Source organism: Rhinatrema bivittatum, chromosome 8 (assembly GCF_901001135.1).
Source record: "Rhinatrema bivittatum chromosome 8, aRhiBiv1.1, whole genome shotgun sequence".
NCBI lineage: Eukaryota > Metazoa > Chordata > Amphibia > Gymnophiona > Rhinatrematidae > Rhinatrema > Rhinatrema bivittatum.
The window spans coordinates 153563536-153588038 of record NC_042622.1 but is presented as its reverse complement, the minus strand read 5'-3'; the positions used below and the strand labels follow the sequence as shown (position 1 = coordinate 153588038).

At 45.1% G+C, this 24503-nt stretch overlaps 1 protein-coding gene across 1 annotated transcript in view; it reads left to right on the top strand.

Moving 5' to 3' along the window:
• Positions 1-16346: 16346 nt before the first annotated feature.
• Positions 16347-24503, top strand: part of LOC115097279 (cofilin-2-like) — a 29736-nt gene continuing 21579 nt past the window's right edge. The window contains exon 1 of the mRNA XM_029612954.1: positions 16347-16497. Within this exon, the coding sequence (XP_029468814.1) occupies positions 16495-16497 (3 nt within the window). The 5' untranslated portion in view covers positions 16347-16494. The remainder of the gene's footprint in view (positions 16498-24503) is intronic.

Here is a 24503-nt window from a genome sequence, read left to right as displayed (position 1 = left end):
CAGGGCATCTCCTTTCTTCGGTCTCCTGGCCACACCTAGTCTGGTCTGCTTCAGGCTCCCCTTTCGCTCTTCAGGTTCTTCTCCTTATTTGCCCCATCTTAAACTTTCCAGGAGATAAATATACATAAGCTCATGCGTAATCACATGGTGGATGGCGAGTCTTTTCCCCCCTTCCTATTTCTTTGGGGGGGAGGGGGGTTCCTGCCACATCTTGGACCAAGGCTGTATGCCAGAGTGTTTTTCTCCATCTCAGACACTGCCCCCCCCCCTCCCTTTCTTTCAAGTCCTTCTGACTTCTGGACTTACCTTGGCTGGTCCCGACTTCAGCTAAGGAGCTTAGCTGTTGCATTTCCTTCTGTCATCTTTTTATTTACACAGGAACAAACAAACAGGCAGATCTTAATAAAGTATCCTTCAGTGTAAAGTTCTCATCTGGGCAAGATCTCTTCTCTTTCACTGATAGTATTTGGGGTTTTTTTGGCCTGCGAGTATGTCTGCATACGTCTTTGGCTATTATGATTCATATTTGGTGTTTTCCATGGTAAAACATGGGATATCTCTCTATAGGCCTGTCAGAGGAGTTTGACACTGTAGTAGAGATGGCAGTTATGCTTTACAGACTGATCTTGGAAGGGCTGGGACATCAAAGATGATGTTTTTCATAAGATAGTCACTCAAAATGTTATGTTTGGCAGTCTGCGGGCTGCTCCCGTAAACCGGTGCACTTGCCTCCCCAGCTGGGCTGTACCCACTGGCCCCCGATGCAGCCAAACGCCATCAGCTTGCCATGCAATGGGACGCCATGCTCTGACGTGGCAAAGCGCCACCAGTGCTCCAGGACGCCGCAGACGCCAACAAGCTGTGCGCCTCCTTAGGCACGTGCATGTGCCCGTCACCTCATTTAAAGGGACCATAGTGAGAAAAGCCCCGCAGCACCTCCTGATGACAACACTGGTTCAGGCCTATAAAAGACTCTTGCTCTCTCCCTCACTGACTCAGCAGTAGGTCCAGCTATTTCTTAGAAGTGCATGTTGCTTCCTAGCATTCCTGTTTGTGTTCCAGCCTTGTCTCCAGTTCTTTATCCAGCTTGTCTTCAATTCTTCGTCCAGTCTCCATCCACACTGCCTGCGTGTTCTTGCCCTTGCCTTACTGCTGCTTCCATCTATCCTTCCCTCTTCCCCTCTGTTGGACAGACACTTGGTTCTGACCTCTGCCTGCACCTCTGATACACCTGACCGCTGTCTACCTGACTACTGCCTGCACCTCGGGTATGCCTGACTGCTGCCTACCTGTGACCTTAGCTATCCATGGATCTTCCCTTCTGCCATCAGCAGAGACCCTACCTAAGTCCTGCCAGCCTTGGCATCCAAAGGCGCAACCCAAGGGGAACGTGGGCTGGTGTAGGCGAAGGTCCTGAGCGGTCTTCTTTGCCTAGGTCCACCTGCCACTGGTGCCAGCCTGCAGGGATCCTCCCTGCAGGTAGAATCAATCTTGCCTCAGCTCAAGGGTTCACAGACGTAACAAAAAACACTAGCTGTAAACAAAACAATGTTTTCTCTATCTTTCAATTTTTCAAAAAGGGACAATCGTGGAAAAAACTCTGAAACAATTCTTTCAGAGAAAACCATTATTCTTTGTAATCATATTCCCATTTAAACTTATTATTTTCTTAAATCAATGTGAATTTATAAAAATCACTTAATGTGTCAATATTATTTTTTTAAGTGCACTTAGTAGGATAAGCACATCCTTGATCTTGCAGACAGCACCCGACATGGCTCTGTGTTTCATTCTCTGCTGCAGAAGTGCAGTCAACATGGTATCAGTGTCAACAGAGGTTTGAACCTGCAACGGTGGGATGTCTAGGCCAGGAAGGCTGCAAAGGTTATTGGCTTTCCTAGACGTTCTATTATATTTGTTCTGTTTCTTGGGAGACTCAGACACGCCCCCTGCAGTTGTCTGATTGGACCAGCACTGGGTGTGCCCTTTATTCCCAGCAGTACATACAGTAAGGTGAGGGGAAAGAGGCTATTTTAGCCAAAAAAAAATCCTTCAAAAATTGGAAGAAGGATCCGACTGAAGAAAATAGGATAAAACATAAGCATTGTCAAGTTAAGTGTAAAACACTGATAAGACAGGCGAAGAGAGAATTTGAAATGAAGTTGGCCATAGAGGCAAAAACTCATAATAAAAACTTTTTAAAATATATCCGAAGCAAGAAACCTGTGAGGGAGTCGGTTGGACCATTAGATGACCAAGGGGTTAAAGGGGCTCTTAGGGAAGATAAGGCCATTGCAGAAAAACTAAATGAATTCTTTGCTTTTGTGTTTACTAATGAGGATGCTGGGGAGATACCAGTTCCGGAGATGGTTTTCAGGGGTGATGAGTCAGACGAACTGAACGTAATCACTGTGAACCTGGAAGATGTAGTAGGCCAGATTGACAAACTAAAGAGTAGCAAATCGCCTGGACCGGATGGTATGCATCCTAGGGTACTGAAGGAACACAAAAATGAAATTTCTGATCTATTAGTTAAAATTTGTAACCTAGCATTAAAATTATCCATTGTACCTGAAGACTTAAGGGTGGCCAATGTAACCCCAATATTTAAAAAAGGCTCCGGGGCGATCCGGGTAACCTTAGACCAGTGAGTCTGACTTCAGTGCTGGGAAAAATAGTGGAAACTATTCTCAAGATCAAAATCATAGAGCATATAGAAAGACATGGTTTAATGGAAGACAGCCAACATGGATTTACCCAAGGGAAGTCTTGCCTAACAAATCTGATTCATTTTTTTGAAGGGGTTAATAAACATGTGGATAAAGGTGAACTGGTAGATGTAGTGTATTTGGATTTTCAGAAGGCATTTGACAAAGTCTCTCATGAGAGGCTTCTACGAAAACTAAAAAGTCATGGGATAGGAGGCGATGTCCTTTCATGGATTACAAACTGGTTAAAAGACAGGAAACAGAGAGTAGGATTAAGTGGTCAATTTTCTCAGTGGAAAAGGGTAAACAGTGGAGTGCCTCATGTAGTTACACGATGTTAGGTTCCATATTAGCAGCTACCACGCAGGAAAAAGATCTAGGCATCATAGTGGATAATACTTTAAAATCGTTGGCTCAGTGTGCTGCAGCAGTCAAAAAAGCAAACAGAATGTTGGGAATTATTAAAAAGGGAATGGTTAATAAAACGAAAAATGTCATAATGCCTCTATATCACTCCATGGTGAGACCGCACCTTGAATACTGTGTACAATTCTGGTCACCGCATCTCAAAAAAGATATAGTTGTGATGGAGAAGGTACAAAGAAGGGCAACCAAAATGAGAAAGGGGATGGAACAGCTCCCCTATGAGGAAAGGCTGAAGAGGTTAGAGCTGTTCAGCTTGGAGAAGAGACGGCTGAAGGGGGATATGATAGAGGTCTTTAAGATCATGAGAGGTCTTGAACGAGTAGATGTGACTCTGTTATTTACACTTTCGAATATTAGAAGGACTAGGGGGCATTCCATGAAGTTAGCAAGTAGCACATTTAAGTCTAATCGGAGAAAATTCTTTTTCACTCAACGCACAATAAAGCTCTGGAATTTGTTGCCAGAGGATGTGGTTAGTGCAGTTAGTGTAGCTGGGTTCAAAAAAGGTTTGGATAAGTTCTTGGAGGAGAAGTCCATTAACGGCTATTAATCAAGTTTACTTAGGGAATGGCCACTGCTATTAATTGCATCAGTAGCATGGGATCTTCTTAGTGTTTGGGTAATTGCCAGGTTCTTGTGACCTGGTTTGGACTCTGTTGGAAACAGGATGCTGGGCTTGATGGACTCTTGGTCTGACCCTGCAAGGCAATTTCTTATGTTCTTAAGGCATGTTCAGAAGACACACAATGCTGGTTCAACAGCCATTTTGGCATCTGCCCTGCAGAAGCGCTACCCGTTTGTTTCCTGATATCCAAGCCTTGCCTTATCTAAGTATCCAAGCCTTGTTCAGTTTAAGTATCCTGTTTCCAGGGTACCTGCGCATATATCTGTGTACAACACTTCTTCATATAAACCTTTCTGCTTCATAGTTCAGTCTCCACAGTGTTCTGCTTGTGTCCAGTTCTAACATTCCTGTTCTGTATCTCTCCTGATGATTCCCCAGCTTCTGTCCTGCCTTGCCACCGTGTCTCCACCCTGCCTCTCCAAGTAGCGCCTTCCCTCCAGGGTGGTTCTGGTTGCCAAGCCCAGACATCCATAACAGATTGAGCCAGCCCAAACCTGAGGCAAGGGTGGCACAGTGAATTTTTTCTTCTTCTTGTGAATCACATACCCCATGTGAAGAAGTTTTTCCTACAACAAATTTATAACTGTGGATTGCTTTCTTGTGTCTGTGACTCTCATTGAGAACAAGATCTGTACAGAAGTGCCTGTTCTGCAAGACCTCTAGGGTATGATCACTAGCTATAGAGATATGATGAGCAGATAGCCCAGATCATGCGTGATTCCATGCTGGCGCTCCAGTTTTCCGAATGGGCTCTTTATTTATTTATTTTTTAGATTTATATACCGCTAATCAAAATTTCTTAGCAGGTTATAATAGATACAATCATAAAATTACAATATAATTAACATAAGTTGAAATAACTACAACAACATTTCACTTGTTACAGACCACGCAGCATAAAATTAAAGTATTAGTGATTACTGCACAGCTTCCTAAATTATCACTACAATGCTGCAATTGTTAAAACCTTAAAAACTTAGCTTAAAAATATAAAATGGAATAAAATGTAAACATTTAAAAGTTACAATGAAAAATGAAAGAAAATAAAAAACAATACTTATAAAACCTTCCAGCAATATTTGCAGTTTTGAATGATATTAGCCTAGCTTTCAGTTAGTCAAACTCCCGATAAAATCAGCAAATCCTAAGGTCAGAGTCGAAGCCAGGGTCAGAATCTGGGAAGTCTAGCTGAAGGGATTAGGACAAGACAAGGAGACAAAGCAAGGCAAAGGCAAGGCAGGAACAGGGCAAGGGCAAGGCACGAACAGGGAAAGGCGACAATACAGGCATACCAATATGCAATGGGACATAAGGTACACCAGGAAACCTATTGCTGAGGCAAGGTGGAGAAGTCCCAGGAGCCCTATATATATGCTGAGCTGCTGACGTCATCAGTGGGCATTGTGGGCATGTCCCACCGTGGGCCTTTTATTCTGTAGAGGGCAGGTGTGCGCGCACCTAGGAAAGCCAGGACGAGCAGTGGTCATGGTAGCATCCAGCCTTAGAAGAGTATTTGCCACATAGCTAATCATTTTCCCTACATTATGGAAATCTTTCTGTACTTTATGGACACCATTTCTAGCAAGGTCATTGGTCCCCAGATGGATGATAACATTGATATAAGAAAGTAAGAACTCTTATATCAATTTTATCATCCATCCCGGAACCAATGACCTTGCTAGAAACAGTATCCATAAAATACAGAAAGATTGCCATGTGTCTAATCTTTTTCCCTACATTATGGAAAACACTGTTGCCTTTTCAGAAGTATTACCTGTTCATAGAAAGCGAAAGGAAATGTTATACCATATAGATAATTTCAATGCTTGGCTCAAAACCTGGTGTAAAGAATGTGGATTTGGATACATTGGAGGCTGTGGCCGTGTATGGAGCAATAAAAGATTATATGATAAGGATGACCTACATTTGTCAATGGCAAGAAAGAGGATGCTAAGTGAAAAATTCAGATCATACATTATCAGGCATTTAAACTAGGGAGCAGGGGTGGCAGGAGGTGGTCAGTGAATTTGGTATGTCACCCCTAAACAAAACAGGAAAAGGGAAGAGTAAAATCAATTAATTAAAAAAAGCAGAAAAAGGTAACTTCAAAGAGCAGCTGGAAAACTATGACTACAAATGCTCGTAGTCTGGGCAACAAAATCGCAGACCTGCAGGCCCTAATGGTGGAGGCGGACTTGGACATTGTTGCTGTTTTTGGAGACCTGGTTTACTGATTCTCATGATTGGGATACGGCCATCCCAGGCTATAACTTGCTAAGATAGGACAGAAAAGGGGGAGGAGTAGCTCTTTATGTCAAAAACAATATCCTAGCAACTAAATTGCAAGGGATGTGGGGAAGAGAAGAAGCATCGTGGACCATCCTAAAAAAAGAAGATGGTGCTTCCATTTTTATTAGTGTGATCGACAGGCTACCAACTTAAAACAGAAGAACTGGACAGAGAACTCATTGAAGACATCCAAAAGGAGGGAAAGAAGGGTGAAGTGTTTCTCGTTTGAGATTCTAATCTGATGATGATTGGAGTAACACTTCTGCAGAATCTACAAGAAGTAGAGAGATAGTGGATGCCCTTCAAAGGGCTCTGTTCAAACAAATGGTAATGGAACCCACGAGAAAGGGTGTAATACTCGATCTGTTGCTCACTAATGCTGATAATGTCTCTAATGTTTGGGTAGGGGCTCACCTGAGCATCACTGATCAACAGACAGTATGGTTTGATTTTGTAAATAGGACACAGAGAAGTCACACGAAGACCCAATTTTTGAATTTCAAAAATATGGACTTTGTCAAAATGGGGATGGACCTGGAGGAAGACTGGGAGAAAATGTGTGAGGTCAAGTTAAAAGCAGCTATTACAAAGGCAACAAATCTATATGTTAGAAAAGTAAACAAGAGTAAAAGGAAAAAGAAACTGATCTGGTTCTCTAAGAAGGTGGCTGAAAAAATAAAGGCAAAATGAACAGCATTCAAGAAGTATAAAGGATCCCAAAAAAAGAAACACAGGGAAGAATATCTGTTAAAACCGAGGGAGACCAACATTGCTCTCTGCTTCAATGGCAAGGCATAACAGGGAATTGGATTCAAACAGCAACCAATGAGGGCCCTGACTTTTACGGTGCGGGAAACTGATAAGCATGGGGTAACCTACACGGTGCAGCAGATACTACCATAAGCTTACTGGGCAGACTGGATAGACCATTTGATCCTTTTCTGCTGTCATTTCTATGTTTCTATGAAAGCAAAAGGTCAAGTGGAAGAAAGGATAGCCAAAGAGGTAAAGCGAAGAGACAAAACATTTTTCAGATATATCAGTGAAAGAAGGGAGATCATAAATGTTATGCTCACCGGCTGCGGGTTCTCATGGCTGGCCTTACTCATCCGATGATGCGCTCAGGCGGTTGGGACAGCCCCGGGCCTCCTGACAGTGGCGGGGAGTCACTGCTGCTACTGCTGTGCTCCTTCCGGCTGTTGAGCTGGCTGCCTGATGCCCTTGACTTTGCAGCCCTTGACTTTGCGGCCCTAGGCTGCCAGGCCAACACCACGGATCCTCCTCCTTCGTAGCAGCATGGATTCACCAGGGGAAAGTCCTGTCAGACAAATCTTCTTGATTTTTTTTGATTGGATGATTAGAGAATTGGATCAAGGAAGAGTGCTCGATGTGATCTACTTGTATTTCAGCAAAGCTGTTATGGAGGTGGACCTTTGGCCCGAGGTGGAGTTGACACTATCCGTGGGGAGGCCCTCACAGGTCCCCACCATCGGGAGGTGGAGCAGAACGGGAAGCGGAGGCTGACTGGAGCTTCGCCAATATCAGCCCTCGTTCCCCACAGGTTGAGCCCCTGGGTGCCGGGGCTGGCTGGTCTTAGGCAGGCCTCCGCATGGTTGATCCCAGTGAAGATTTCAAGGCAGGGAGCCAGGAAGCAGCAGAGACGCAGGGTCCGAAGGAACTGAGTTCAAGACAGGGCCTGGATCCAGAAGCCCAGACAGGCTGAGGCAGGCTAGCAAACAGGAACAGGTTAAGTCCAGGCTTGTAAGTTGGCAAAAGCCTAAGAAAAGCCAAGTCCAAACAGACAGCTGGAGGCAAAGTCAAGTTCAGGCTGAAGTCAGGGCAGGCGGCTGGAGACAAGGTCGAGTACAGGCTGAAGTCAGTACAGGTGTTGCGTCCGTCGCTGCTCGATGCCCTCACTCCGCCCTCTTTACCTCTGTGGCGACTCCCTCCGGGTCTGATGGACGGTTAGCTGCCACGGTGTCTTCTTACCGTCTCCCTCCGGCGTCCCCGGACCGGCACGATGCTGCGGATCCACCATATTCCTGATGATGCTGGAATAATTGATAGCCTTAGATACTCGGATTGATTGTCGGCTCCGAGACAAGGTGAAGGAATTCTGGCCTAAGGTGTTAACGGGGTTGAAACAGGCCAGTACCCCTGCACCTCGAATGGGCCCAGTAATTCCTGCTGTTGATAAGATGAACCGATGCAACTTGGTCATGGTCGCTTGACCTCAAAGGAGAGAAGATTTTGGAAGAAACGCGGCCTGTGCCTGTACTGTGGTCAGCCCAGCCATGATGTCTCTACATGCCCCATTCATCCGGGAAACGGAATGGCCTAAGTCCCATGGGAGGACTGTTCTTGGGCCATACTGTGTTATCTCCTCCGCCCTCTCGTTCAGGCTCTGTGACCTCTGAACCAGCTTCGGTTTGGACCCCTGCCCTGGTGGACTCAGGGGCAGGAGACAACCTTATTCTCAGACATATTGTGGAAGACCTGAGGAGTCCCTTTGTCAAATTAGTAGATCCATTATTGCATCACAAATTGAAGTGGGCTTTGGATGTTCATTTACATTGCCACTTCTCTTGAGGATCTTAATGACGTCCACAGCCGTTCTGCTCCTGGCTGCTGATATTCATAGCGGTTGCTATGTTCGCCATGGCTAGATGGCGCTCTACATCTTTACCGTCTTCACGGACTATAACTTAGAGATATCTGCTACGATTGTTTCACTTGGAAGTCGTGTCTGAAGCTTTACAACACTATTAGATCCGAGGAAGATATCTCTAGCTACCAGCCTGTTTGATTTGCTGGTGCTGCCACCATCTCTCTTCCAGCTTCTTAGGAAGAGTTATCCAGAAGAGGGTTTTGGACGTACCCCAACATTGCCACTTCTGTTGAAGTTTCTGTGACGTCCATAGCAGCTAGATTGCTGCTGAATTCAACACTTCATCCAGTTACCTTACTGAAGAAGTTACCCTTAGAAGTGAGGTTGGACGTACCCCAACATCGCCACTTTCACTGAAGGTTCAGTGACGTCATAGCAGCTAGATATTGCTGCTGAAGTCAACACCGCATCCAGTTACATTACTGAAGAGTTACCTTTAGAAGTGGGGTTGGACGTACCCCAACATGGCCACTTCTGTTGAAGTCACAGTGGTGTCTATAGCAGTTAGCTATTGCTGCTAAATACTACCATCTCTCATCCAGCATCTTCTACTGGAGAGTCATCTTTAAAGTGGATTTTGGTCATTCTTCAACATCACCACTTCCACTGAATTCCTCAGTGATGTCCACAGCAGCTCTACCCATTGCTGCTGATATCATCAATAACACTCTCAAAGATTCTTCCAAATCTCAAGATCCATCTGTCACCATTGCAGAAGACGAATTAGAAATCAAGATCAAGAGATTTTGGATGTTCGTAATAGAGGCAAGATTTTGAATACCTTCTGATTTGGGAAGGCTTCGGCCCCAATTTGATCACTTGGGAGCCTCAGACCAATATCTTGGACAAGGAGATGCTTCATGAAGTTTCACCTCGCGCATCCTTTGAAACCTAAGCCTGGTACCCGAAGAGGAGATCGCCCTTTCAAGGGGGGGTACTGTTGCATCCGTCGCTGCTCGATGCCCACACTCCGCCGTCTTTACCTCTGTGATGACTCCCTCCGGGTCTGATGGACGGTTAGTTGCCGCGGTGTCTTCTTGCTGTCTCCCTCCGGCGTCCTCGGACCGGCACGACGCTGCAGATCCGCCATGTTCCTGATTATGTAGGGCACGCGCGCTCCGACTGATGTACCAGCAAGGGCGCGAACCTCGGGGGTGTCTCCCTGAGATAACATCATCCGCTTCCAATATAAAAGGTCTCAGAATTTGCTAACACATCGAGTTAGCAAGGGTTACTCTACCTAGGCAATTCTGCCTCCTCGGACTTACCAGGGGTACCCGCTCCTCAGGGGCCTCGCTCTCTTTTCTTTATTTCAGATTGCCAATAGGAACTGGTACTCGCTCCTCGAGGGCCCATGTTCCTGAACACTCTGAAGATTCTCTACTGCCTGGAAGCTATCGCAGATACAGACATTTGTGAGTTACCACTGCTCTCTCAGAGCTTTCCCTGGAACCAGATACTCACTCCTCGAGGGCCTAACTCTTTCCAGCTATGAGCTTCCTAAAGACCTTATGTGAGTTTTGTCATCTAGTTCTGGCTATGAACACAGCATACACTGTCTACTCACTATCTATAGTTTCTCTACAGCTCAGCAACCCTGGGATCGCTGTTCCAGTACCTGAGGGACTTCAGCCCTGTCCGGCATATCAGCTCACTACTGCCACCTCTGGTGGTTCCACTAACCTGTCTAATAAAAGAATTATCTGTGTCTGTCTCCGTACTCAAGCCTAGCCGGTGGTCCCTCTCAGGATATCCTCCTGGGGGTGCAGTCATCTGCCATCGGCCCAAGGATCCACCTATCTACATTCCTCTACAGCTGAGTGCCCTCTCCAAGCACTCCGCTGGTAACAGATTGCTACTCCTTCTCCATTAGGATTCTTCAGCAACAGATTCATAACAGATTGCTACTCCGTAGTCTAAACCTAACAGATTGTTTACTACCTCCTCTACAGGAGCTGAGCATATCAGATTGTTACCTCCTCCTTCCACAGGAGCAGACTCATTACAGATTGCTAACTCCTCCCTTCCTCAAGAGTTGAAACCTAACAGTTTGCTAATTCCTCCCTTCGTAGGAGCTAGTTCATAACAGCAGGTGGCTGGAGACAAGGTCGAGTACAGGCTGTAGTCAGGGCAGGCAGCTGGAGACAAGGTCAGAGGTGAGCAAGGGTCAGAGCCAGAAATCTGTCCAAAGTGTGGTCAGGAACAAGCGAAGATCAGGAAACTGGTACTGGAACTCGGGAACTAGAACAGGAACACAGGACTGGAACAAACAAGCAAAGGGGCAGGAAACAGGAACACGAAAGAGTAGCAACTAAGCACACAAGAAGCATGGAGACCTGTTGCCATGGCAAAGACCAGATGGCGGGGCCTGCCTTAAGTAGCAGGGCCCGGCGACGTCATCATCCGGGGCCGCAGGAAGATTTCCCGCCGCGGCTCCTTTAAGGTCGGGGAAGGTGTGCGCGCGCCTGCCTAAAGCAAGGTAACTGGAGCTACATGGTGGTGGCGTCTCCCTCCACGCACGTGGGGAGACCCGACTGGGACTGAACGCCGCAGGCCAGCTGGAGGAACATGGGGACATGGGAGGAACGTGAGCGCGTAGGCGGCTGCCTACCGCTGCCAAAGAGGAAAGGCCAGGTCTGGGACCCAGGCATTGGGGGTGAGTAGGGCCTGCTGCGGCTGGGACACGCAAAAATGTTTTTGATATGGACCTTCATAGGAGGCTTGTGAATAAAATGAGAATCTTGGGAGTGAGGCCAAAGTGGTGGCAAGGGTTATAAACTGGTTGACTGATACGGGAGAGTGTAATGGTAAATGGAACCTGCTCTGAAGAGAAAACCGTATTAAGTGAAGTGCCATAGGTTTCGGTTTTGGGACATGTTCTATTTAATTTCTTTGTGAGTGACATTGCTGAAGGGATAGAAAGTAAAATTGTCTATGTGCGGATGATACGATGATCTGCGATAGAGTAGACACACCTGAAGGAGTAGAGAGAATGAAAAGAGATTTTAAAAAGCTGGTAATAGAGGTCAAAGATTTGGCAGCTGACATTCAATGCCAAGAAGTGCAGAGTCATGCATCTGGGATGTGGTAATCCAAAAGAGATGTATGTGAGGTGGGTGAAAGACTGATATACACAGACCAAGAGAGGAATCTTGGGGTAATAGTGTCCTGAGATCTGAAGATGGCAAAGCAAGGTGACAGAGCGATAGCTAAAGCCAGAATGCTGGGCTGCAAAGAATAACCATTAAGAAAAAGGAGTTGATAAATCTCTTGTACAGGTCCTTGGTGAGGCCTCCCCTCAAGTATTGTGTTCAGCTCTGGAGCCCTTAGAGACAGGATGGAGGTGGTCCATAGAATGGTGACCAAAATGGTATGGGGTTAGTATCAGAAGCCTTATAAGGAGAGGCTGAAGGTTCTGAATATATATAACCTGGAAGAGAGGAGGTGCAGGAGAGGTATGATACAGACCTTCAAATATCTGATAGGTTTTAATGATGCACAAACATCAAACTTTTTCCATTGGCAAGAAATCAGTAGAACTAGGGGGTTACGAAATGAAACTCCAGGGAGGATGACTGACAAACAATGTCAGGGAATATTTCTTCATGGAGGATGGTGGATGCCTAGAATGCCTTTCCGGAGGAGGTGGTGAAGATGAAAACAGTGAAAGAATTCAAAGGGGCATGGGATAAACACTGTGGATCCCTAAAGGCTAGAGGATGGAAATGAAGAAAAGAATGCATGGTGGTAATTTGCTGGTGTAACGGTTACTACCCTTAACCAATAACCCTTCATACTGTTGATGCAATTCCATTATGGCTCACTGCTTCAATGGCAGAAGGAAAAGGGGAATTGGATTCGAACAGCAACCAACAAGGGCTCTAACTTTTATCATCTGGGGAGACAAATAAGCTTGGAGGTAATTTGCTGATGTGGCGGTTACTAATCTCAACCAATAAGCCTGACACTTTGATGCAACTCCAACATTGCTCTCTGCTTCAACGGCAAGGGGTAATGGGGAATTGGATTCAAACAGCGAGGGCCTTGACTTTTACGGTCTGGGAAACTGATAAGCAAGGGTATAACTTGTAAGGAGCAGCAGACACTACCATAAGCTTGCTGGGCAGACTGGATGGATCATCTGGTCCTTTCCTGCCATCATTTCTATGTTAAAAGAGCTCAGCTGTTTGGTGGCATCGGGGTGAGAAAGGCGGCTCGTGGGATGGCCCCACAAACTGCCAACTGTAACAGTACCCCTCCTGTAAAGCCCCCTCCCCAGGCTTCCTGGGGAATTTCTTGTGGAATTCTTCTATAAGTTGGGGGGCTTGTAGACTGGAGGCTGTCTCCCAAAAGTTCTCCTCGGGGCTGTAGCTTTTCCATGCAATGAGATAGTGTAACTGGTTACGAACTCTTCAGGCATCCAATGGATTGCAAGATCCGAGGCAGCATAGTTTACCAGAGGTAAATCTTGTCAGATGAATCTGATCAATTTCTTTGATTGGATGCAGATGTATGCCCGCCGGACATTGGCAGTGTTTCGGCGCTCTGCGCCTGCTTCAGGAGCCAGATAAATAAGGCGGCATCCAGAAGCAAGTCACATCATACAACTCGCTGGCCCCTGAAGCAGGCACAGAGTGCTGAAACACTGCCAATGTCAGGCAGGCATACAACTGCATCCTATAAAGAGACATCCATCATTAAGACCATTCAAGCCTGTCTGTCCTTGGACAGCGCGAAGATAAGTTGGAAGTATTATTGGAGTAACAGATAAGATGTATTGCATTGTTTCATACAGGAGAGTTGACTTGGAATAGAAAATTACAGCCATTTTTAGACTTAGCATACAATTGTGCAAATGCAACATTGTGGCTTTGAAGAAAAGAAAAATTGAAAGTTTAAAGTTTAAACACCATAGCACTGTATTACTGGCACATATTTACAAATATAGAGCAAAAACAGTACCTGCTTCTTTTGGAGTCTCAACCGTTATATGTGTGAGACTCCTTATAGTGATACCAGACACCAGAGTTTTCTCAGCAACACACTAAATCCCTGGGTTTTTGTATTCTTCAGGGCATAGTAGTGGATTTACAGATGCTTTTTTTTGTTTATTTTGCTTTATCACAATAGCTCCAAAGACTCCAGCTACGGCTCAACTGCTTGCCTCATTTTTTCCCTGACTGGGGCATGCTGCTAGCTCACCATCGCATGCAGCTGGGCCAGGACCAGAGAGAATGGGAAACATGATGGATGGAGACATCCCCTCTGGCGATGCTGGTACATCAGTTGTGGTTCTCTGTGCTGTTGCTAGCTACACACTCTGCCTTTATGTGCTGCAGTCGGCTGTCCTCCTGTCTAGCTCCTGTCTCCCTCCAGGTAAATTTGTACTGCTGCTATAATAGGGGGGTATTTCTAATACTTCTGTTCTTCAGCTTCCCCTGGAGCCGATGCAATACAGTGTGCTCAGCTGACGCGGGTTGAATAGGCGCCAATCAATCCCCTAATGCAATAATGCAACCGGTATGATTTGTATATTATACAAGAATGTCGGTATATAAAAAGTAAAAATAAATAAATAAATAAATAAGGGGACTAGCGCATATTCAACACGCATCCAACGCGGAGTGAATCTAAAAACATAAGAAATTGCCATGCTGGTTCAGACCAAGGATCCATCAAGCCCAGCATCCTGTTTCCAAAAGAGGCCTAACCAGGCCACAAGAACCTGGCAATTACCCAAACACCAAGAAGATCCCATGCTACTGATGCAATTAATAGCAGTGGCTATTCCCTTAGTAAACTTGATTAATAGCAGTTAATGGACTTCTCCTCCAAGAAATTATCCAAACCTTTTTTGAACTCGGCTACACTAATTACATCCTCTGGCAATAAATTCCAGAGCTTAATTGTGCGTTGAGTGAAAAAGAACTTTCTACAATTAGTCTTAAATGTGCGACTTGCTAACTTCATGGAATGCTCCCTAGTCCTTCTATTATCCGAAAGTGTAAATAACTGATTCACATCTACTCGTTCAAGACCTCTCATGATCTTAAAGACCTCTATCATATCCCCCCTCAGCCGTCTCTTCTCCAAGCTGAACAGACCTAACCTCTTCAGCCTTTTCTCTGTACCTTCTCCATCACAACTATATCTTTTTTGAGATGCGGCGACCAGAATTGTACACAGTATTCAAGGTGCGGTCTCACCATGAAGCGATACGGAGGCATTATGACATTTTCAGTTTTATTAACCATTCCCTTCCTAATAATTCCTAACATGTGAATGAGGCTATTAGGCATTCACTCCCGATGCGGAAAAAAATGTGCGTCCAACTGTCATCTATTGACACCTGCCTGGAGCAGGCGTTAATAGCTGAGCGCATCTAAAACAAGTACAGAAAAGCAGAAAAAACTGCTTTTCTGTACTGCAACCTACTTTATATCGTTATGATATTAATAATATCATTATGATATTATTAATATCGTTATTAATATGATATTGTTATGATATTAATATCGTTATGATATATTAATATCGTTATGATATTAATATGATATTGTTATGATATTAATATCGTTATGATATTAAGTAGGATGAAAAATTCAAGAAACAAAAAGTTAAAAAAAAAGACAGTCGGGTTCAGGAAACGGATGCTCGATTGACAAGCGCTGGTTCCTCAACCCTCGGCGTCAGTTTTCCTTGCCGGTGGATGGCCGAGCCACGAAAACGTGACCCCCTAATTTTAATATTGTATGGCACTTTAAGAAAGCGGGTGCTGACTGTTCAGCGCCCACTTTTTACACTAATTTATTGCATCCCTCTGTTTGTTGGGACTTGGGCAGTGCACCTCAGGAAAAAAGGCGGGCCAAATGTGCATGTGAATGGGAGAGGCTGGGTAAGAAAGCATGAGCATGTTTGCGTGAGAGCATGTATATGAGTGGCACAAAAATTTGTGTATGTGAGGGAAAGTGTGTGTGTGACAGAGAGCTTATGAGAACGTGTGCGTGAGCAGGAGAGGGAGAGCATAAGACTGTGTGTATATGAAAAAAAGAAAATGGACCTATGAGGGCCTGAAGAGCTGGAACTGGAGGCCTTCAGTATGGTTCGTTTATGCAAATAAGGGGTGGGGGCACTTTCTGACCCCGCGCCCCAGTCCTCAAGTGTCCAGGTATGTGGAAAAGTTGGCCACCCTAGTGATGACTCAAGCGAAGGGAGGGGGGATGTGTCCCGACTCCCAAACCTGCCATCGATCTGAGGCGTCGAACTGGCTAAGGAGCACGAAGTGGAAGCCTGGACGACTTGTATCCTCGGTCGGTTCCCTCGGGCTTCAAGCTAGGCCCCCAACCACTCTGGGTGACATACTGGCGCAGATATCACAAGGAAAAAAGCCGCTGTGACCTGTGCCCAGATGCCGGCCGCCCTAGCAAGAGCGGACGTGCTGCACAAACCACCGCTTCTGGCCAAACAGCGTTAATGGAATGGAGCGCAGCGGTCGAAAAGAATACAAAAAAAAAATAAATAAAAAGGTCGCACGAAGCAGCCTTTAGCTAACGGAATGCGAGGGGGTGGCATGGACCAGTTCACGATGACTCACAGCGCCACAAAGAAAAAAGAAAATGCTTCAATACCCAGGCCACATCGCGTAGTGAGCTCGGCAACTGGCCCCGCCCCGAAGCAGGCAGGGGCGCGCCTGCCGGGGTTAAAACGGAAGGAGTAGGGAGCCGCAGCCAGCGAGCGAAAGAGAACGGTATTAGCTTCTCCTCATCAGTCCAGCAGGCATGGTGAGCTTTCCTCCTTCCTAAACGGGCCTTTTTTTTGTCTTTTAACGGTATTATGCCATTTCCAGTTGTATTCTTTCCTACTTTAGCTCCTTGTCCCTGCATTCTTGGTCCTTTGCTACCTTTATTAAAAAAAATGTATTCACGCCATCTTTGATCTGTGTTAAATGTAGTGAGGGAGGGGGTGTTGAGGAAAGAAATATAAATGAAAATGCATTTGTTCAGTAGAGTGCGAGGCCCCTTTCTCCGTAAGCGATAAAGGAGAAGTAACGTCGCACTCCCCCCTTACCGGGGGGGGGGGGGAAAGAGTGGTTTTATTTGATGCCGGTTTCTCTCTTCCTCACCTGATGTGAAGACCCGAGGGAAGGGCAGGATTGGAGCGATTTCCGCCTCCTTCCCCCCTCCCCCCCCCTTTCGTCTGTGCTTTATAGAATAAAAGTGTTAAGGGGGAGTCATTCCCTGGCCTCCTGTTGGGAGACAGTAGATGGCTTGTTTTATACCCGATAATATCTGGATCTACGTCCCATTTATACGACTCTTTTTGTTTTTTCGTCCTGTCATTTTGACGCTTCTGGTGGTAACGCGCGTGCATTCCGGGGAGGGGTTTTGGTCAGCGCATGCGCGGTGTTTTCGCGGGTTGTAGGTGCGGTGCGTGGCTCAATCGGGGGACGTCTCTTCCAAGCTCCCAGTAACTATTGACCTGGCGCGTGACAGGCTGGGGGGAGGGGAGGAGCTGGCTGAACTCAAGGTGCTATTGTAGTACCTGTTCGCGGGCTTTAGGCGTTGTTACGTGTACTTCCGGTCGTGGCAGGGCGGCCCCGGGGCTTGTGTGCTAAGGAAACCATGGCGCGGTTTCCGTTGGTTGTTTCTCCCCTGATACCAGCAGCGGGAGTAGAGCTATTCTTAAACTGTGGCGTGACCGCCATTATAGGAATTGAACCGCTACACGGGGGAGAGCTTGGACACTTTGTAAGACTGCTTTAGAGAGAGAGAGCAAACCCCAGCCCATTGGCTTATTGTCTAAACAGGCACCTGAGACAACAGCAGTCAAGGTTTCAGGCGTGCCCACGGTGGCGGAAATCCGTTTTGATTTGTTTCACAGCCAGTTGCAACTTACCGCTAGGCTTCACGTTAACTATCCTAGGGGGTCGATGCAGAAAGTGGGTGCTGAGTATTCAGCGCCCCCAGGCCCCTTTCCTGGGGGTGCGAAGCAATATTTAAAATGGGGCTCCTGGTGACTAGGAGGCGCTAGGGGCGAGGTTAACCAACGCGCAGGCACCCCTGTCTGACCTGCCTTAAGCTTGTCAGGGAGTGAATAAATCGATATTGGTGTGGGGCACTTAATGACTTATTTTCTCCTTCACTTATTGCTGATTGGTCTGTTCACTGACAAAGTGAAAAGGACCAATGGCAATAAGTGAAGGAGTAAATTAATATTAAGTACCCTACACGCTATTGATTTATTCACTACTTACCGGGCTTGGAAAATGGATGCTGAGTTTGTGTCCCTCTTACTAAACACAGCCAGGAAACAGGCTTGTCAACTGTGTTTCCCACAGCTGACTACCGTTTTTTTTACTCTTACTTTTTTTTAGATTTGTTATTCCTATTTAATATTCTAACCGTATTTAAATAGGAGGCTGTACAGAAAAGCAGTCTTTTCTGCTTTTCTGTACTATTAGGAGCACTCAGCAATTAACGTCTGCTCCAAGCAGGCATTAAATTCGGAGTGAAAAATGTCTTAGATGCACTTATTTTGCTTTGGGAGTGAATAGCTTATAGCCTCATTCACATGCATTTGCATGTGGTGAGCTCTATTAGTTTCACACTGCATTGCAGTGCTAATCCCCCTTATTGCACCTAGACAACCTGTGTCCAACTGTAGGTTCTAAGTGCGCTCAGTTGAACTTGCTGTATTGCATTGGCCCCCTATTGTATAGCAAGTTTTGCCTTGAGTGTTTTAATACTTCCACTGTAGGTTGTTGTGCTCCTTGTACAGTCTGGCTTGGCTTAAATCATTGGAGGTCTCGTTGCTTGCTTACTGGTGGGAAACTACATTTAAAGCCTGGCAGTTTGTTTTGTGAGGCTTATACACCTGCCTAAGGGCTCGTTATCTAGAGGTAGTGTTGCCGCAGAGCCCTTTGACTATTAATCCACCTATGCTCAGATATTCCTTCTACTCTTCCAAGAAACAAATCCTAAATCTGGAACTGGCTTGGAGTACAGGAAACTATAAGGCTTGGAACCTAGCATGATCCTAAAATTAGTACTCTGCCTGTACTGCTTAAGTTTAGTTGTAAGAATGAAATCTGAAAGCAAAAGGAATGTGAGTAATAGAGGGAAGTAGTATGTGTTGTATTTCTTCAATCACTTTTTGAAGCACAACCTTCTTTAAAAGGTGACTAAAGATATTAGCTCACAATTGCAAAGTGCATGCCTATTCTCCTAGAGTGGAGGCATAGCCTAATGGTTAGACTTGAAGGCTGGAAAGCCACTGTTGGAAGTCCTCCTGCCATGCCTTACTTAACCCTCTTAAGTTATACTTAACAGGCTGCTACAGTAAAGTGCATTTGGCAGTCACACAACTTGCTGATGCAGCAAGACATTCCGCAAAAAAACTTGCATGCAACAAGGTACATTTATTAGAGCTCTTGCATGGAAATTCCTTGTTAATGATGGCATTAGCTATTGGCTCCTATTGCCAAGAGGTGTGCTGTCGTACCTCCATGTCTCCTTTCAGGCCAGTTCAATAAGTGCGGGCGAACAGGTGCTTCGTGTGCCGAGCGTGCGTCCAGACACGTCTCCTGGGCGTGTGATTCTGATTTTAAATAAGGGGTTGTGCTAAAGGAGGTGCTGGGGACAAGTCAACTTTCTGAACCCGCTGATAGACATAGGCTAGGAAAATGGATGCCGCTAAAATTGAGTGTGAGCTCTAACCTGACTGGCCAACACATCTTTAAAAAAAACATTGTTTTATTTATTTTTACATTTTTGGTTCCTCATCCTTAATATCAGTAGGATATTTAAGTTGGAGGGTGTACAGAAAAGCTTCTGTAAACTTTTGGGCAAGCATTAATTTCTGAGTGTAAAATGTGTGGATTGGCCATGAATTTTACTTACAGTATCTTAACAGCCTCATCAACATACATCTGCATGTGATGAGTACTACTAGATTCCAGGGGAAGTTAGCAGCTTGTGGATGTCAAATCTCATGGCCAAGCATGCTGAGCACACCTTACAGTATCTGCCTGCTAGTGCTGGAAAACTTCTAGTCTGAGATGGAGTAAAGTTCCAGGGCTAATGTTAGTCTACAGGTGGAAACTGGAGTTGATATTTTTCTGCAGAAACCATGTTTGTGAAATGCCTTTTTGTGCACATGCATAAAAAGGCTTTCTGCACAGAACATCTCTTCTGCACATAAACTATACTTTATATGCAGAAAGTGATGTGTACATACAAACCATGCTTTCCATTCACTTAGCTTCTTGTTTTGTACAAAACTTCGTTTGTGTTTCCGAATTCCTGATGCATAGGAACCTATGTTTATTACAAGTACAAAAATGTTAAAGTGGGGAAACCTTTTCTAGGTAACTTATTTTTTGTACTTATACGCTGAGGAATTCCTGGAAAAAATAAAGCCCAAAATGAAGGACCCTACTGATACTCTTAATTAATGCAAGCAAGCTAATGTATCTTCTGTGCTAGGAAACTGAGCTGAATTTAAATGTTCAGCTTTTTGCTTTGGCCCTAGACTAAGCTAACTGGGAAATACCTGTAAGTATCTGACTGTAATCTTGTGAAGTGGCTGACCAATCATGAAAGGAGGAATGTCAATGAGAGAAAAACCCATAAACATCAATGCAGGTATCGCAAGAAACTGATGCATTAACTGGCTGTTCCCCCCCCTCTATTATAAAAGATGCTAGCTGACACAATTTCTTGTTTTCTTGATGTGGCAGGCCTTTTTTGAGCCTGAAGTAGTAAATGAGTCATCTTGCTTGAGCAGCTGAGGAAACTTACTAGTGAGATGACTGGTATAAAATTCATTAGCCTATTAATTGGAATGGAATAAAATAATTTAAGGTGTGTCGACAGTTCTCATTGACAATCAAATGTAAAAGAATGTATCAGTTTTACTGCAAGTTTTTTGTTCCTACTTGGGAGTTTTAAGCAGCAGACATACTATAATAGGCTCTTGACTGACAGGATTCAAATTAGAAGATTGTGACAGCCAGCATACTGCAGACACTAGGAAGAAGGGTCTTGCAGTCTTTGAAGTAAGCCTAGGGGCTGATGTAGTAATGGGAGTTAAAACTGTGCTGAAATGCAGCACTACTCATGGGGGAATTCTGCACACAACTTAAAATTCTGTAAACTTTATATTGGTCAAAATAACACAATTTACAGGAGTCTTAACACTTTTTTTTAATTAATATAGAAATCTTATTACTTAAAGATACAGGGAAATTCTGCAAGAGTGTCCCTTCCACTTACTCTCCCTACTCCCCTGGCCACTTTGGCCTCTCAGGCCCCAACTCCTTCCCCTGACAGTATCTTTCCCTTCCACTCTATTGAAAGTCCCAGAGTTTGACCCCATTCTCATTGCTGCCCCTCACATGCTCCCTCACTCTAATACACATATACACGCCCTCATATAGGTTCACACACACATCCCTCATGCAGGGCCCTCTTTCTTGCATAAGCATCCACACCCACACAGGCTAGCACCCTCACATACACATGAGCTCCCAATCTGTCACACTCCTTCACAATTTCCTCATATAAGCTCCCTCTGAAACCTACACTCAAGCATATCCCCCCATGCTGTCACCCTCTTCTCTCTCACACACATTCTTTCACCAGGGCCTTCCATCTTCGCTGCAAACGGAGCACGTCCCGCAGCACATGGGACGCACTCCATTCGCAGCATGCCGGGGACTCCTACTATTTTCTGTGCAGAAAATGGCAGTTCTGCACGGGGGGGGGGGGGGGGAGATATTCTGTGCTCCACAGTAGCACAGAATTCCCCCATGACTTATCAGCACACACTTTAAAAAGTTTAACTCCTGATGCACTAAGCTAATAGTATGCTAATGCATCAGGAGCTAAAAATGTGCTCACACTGGAAAATGCACACAAACAACTTAAAATGTGGGCTTAGCACAGGCTGAATGCACGTCCTAAATTCAGGAGTGGGGGAATCTCATGATTTATGCACACAACATTATCATGCCCACAAATGCTTTCAGTGCAGAAAGTGTATTTATTAGCAGAACATACTTGTATGTACAAAGCATGTTTTCTGCGCATAAACCTCAATTACAGGTGTCAATTTCTGCACATAGACTGACAAGTGCCAGAAACTTTACTCCACCTCTGACCAGGAGTAAAATTTCCAGTGCTTAAAAACCTGAGTTAAGGCAGGCCACCCCCTCTGCATTGGGAAGATGATAGTTATTTGCATGGGATTTCCATGTGAGGGTGTTAAGCAGGACACAGTTCTACACACTCTTGTGCCCAATGCTCTTTGCTGCATCAGGAGTAGCACTTGCACACTATTGGTCAGATACCGTTAAGCGCTCAGCTGAGCGTTCTGTTTTTTACCCATGGTTGGATGCAAGATTTTGATGCATGTCCACTACCCCCTTATACAGTAAAGGGTTTAGTATGTAAAAAATGCACATAACCCCCCCCCCCCCCCCCCCCCCCCCCCCCCCCCGGAAACAGCTTCAACATGCATTTTAATGTGATGAGCACTTAGGCACCCTGGATACTGAGAAAAAATGTGCACCTAAGCCACACAGAAAAGCAGAAGATACTGTTTTCTGTACACCCTCTGACTTAATATCCTAGCAATAAGTCGGAGGAACCAAAATGTAAAAAATAGTGCCAGCGGTCTGTTAGGAAAACAGATGCTTGTAAAACTGGCACTTGAAAAATTGAGTGTTTCCTGAATCCATTAATAGCTCTCTTCTGGGTTTCCACTGCCAAGGAGGCATAGGGATGCCCTATTGTCTCTAGTGCCTCCTTTTTAGTGCAACCCCTCACTTAAATACAGGATTGTGTGCTCAGGAGAGGTAACTGGGCATGCATTGGGAGTGTGGGCTCTCAACACAGCACCCGTGAACCTTACTGAATTGTACTGAGAGTAGAACTGTGCTCTACTGAATGCACCTTATTGCATCAGCCCCCTAGTTTGGTTATCAGGACTGTGCTTCCGCTTCTAAGCACAACAATTTAAGCACACTAGTGTGGATATTGATTGTTGGCACAACACTTTAGGGAATGAAGTTGCTTCTACCTTGGATTAACAGAAGCATGGTTTGATCCTTGAACCAGATGAATTGAATTTTGCTTTGATTACAGGCTCCAGTATATGCAAATTTCTCATCCATATTTGTTATGGATATGTTGAGAACCTCCTAGCTCTGGAATCCCCATGGCAGGCTTGGATAACCTGATTTAGTTCCCAGAATTGATTTTGACAGCCTTTACAACTATTTAAGGGACAAGCGTTCTGAAGGTGTCTTAATTGAATGGTGTGTGCATGTGTCTGTAAAATTACTGCCACTTAGAAAATGCTGCTGGAATCAATGCACAGTGGACAGTTTCATATTACTGGGCCCACTTAAAATCCTTTCTGTAGCATTATTAGCCTTTAAGAGGAAGCTGAATCACAAAACAAGGAAGTCCTGAGGCAGCATCTGAAAGGGTTAAGACATAGGCCTATTTCCATCTAATGTTACTATTCTGTGGGTAATGGTAACTATGTATAACAGATTTTTAGGTTGTAGACCTTTGGGCACTCAAATTTCTTTGAGTACTTGAGCTGTTTCAGTTCGACAGGTTGCCTCTGCTGCTTGATCTAAAATGGTACTGTTCATGTAACTTACTGTGGTATCTGCCTGTTATGCAGGCTTAAACATGAAAATCTCTCCCAAGGGTCTAGTTCCTAAACTGAAATGTAGAAGATCAAGTTTTAAACTCACAGAGCTCATGCATCTGTTACATGGTGCTGTATAAATATTCACATGGTTAATCCTCTTCCCTCAGGCATTCTATCTTCAGAGCAGAAGTATCAAGATTGTGTGGGTGGGGAATCTTGTAACAGTTTAACCCAGTATGGCTTTCTGCATATTCACAATTCCTATTTAGGAGGCTTCATGTACTACCTTTTTCAGTCAGGGCTTCCCAAACCTGTCCTGATGACCCCATAGCCAGTCAGGTTTGCAGGATATCCATTTGCATATTATAGGTCTCTAGTACATGCAGACTTCTCTTGTACATATCTGTAGGCATGCTGAAAATCTGGTTCTGGGGTTTCCAGGACAAGTTGGTAGATCTGTTGTATTGGATGCAGATACATCTGAATAATCTTTATAGATATCCTGAGAATCATTGATCTAGTATAGTGTTTCTGAACCAGTGTGCCACAGAAAAGCCACACTACCTGATGCTCAGGCCAGCACCTGAACTCTGTATCTTTACTCCTGGGGAAATTCTGTGCACAAAAACTGAAAATTCTGCAACCTTTTTTTATATTGGTCAAAATAACATTTACATGAGTCTTTAACTACATTTTAAATTACAGAAAAGTTGTTAATTCACTGTAAGTGTCCCTTCCACTCACGCTTCCTACTCCCCTGGCCAGTTTCCCCTCTCAGGCCCCAACTCCTCCACCTACCAATATCTCCCCTTCACCTCTAGACTCAACCCTTTCCACTCTATTGCCAGTCCCAGACTTTGACCCTGTTCTCAGTTCTGTTCCTCCCTCTAACACACACACACACACCCTCATAACAGGCTCCCTCACATACGCATAATCCCTTTTTCATACACACGAGCTCCCAATCTCGTACACATTCCTTCACAATCTCCTCATAGTCCCCCACCCCCTCTCACACATTCTCACTGGCATGCTGCAGGACACACTCCACAGTGAAGATGAAGGCCCCCCCCACATGCCGCGAACAGCACACCAGGTCTTCATCTTCTCTGCGAAAGGAGCA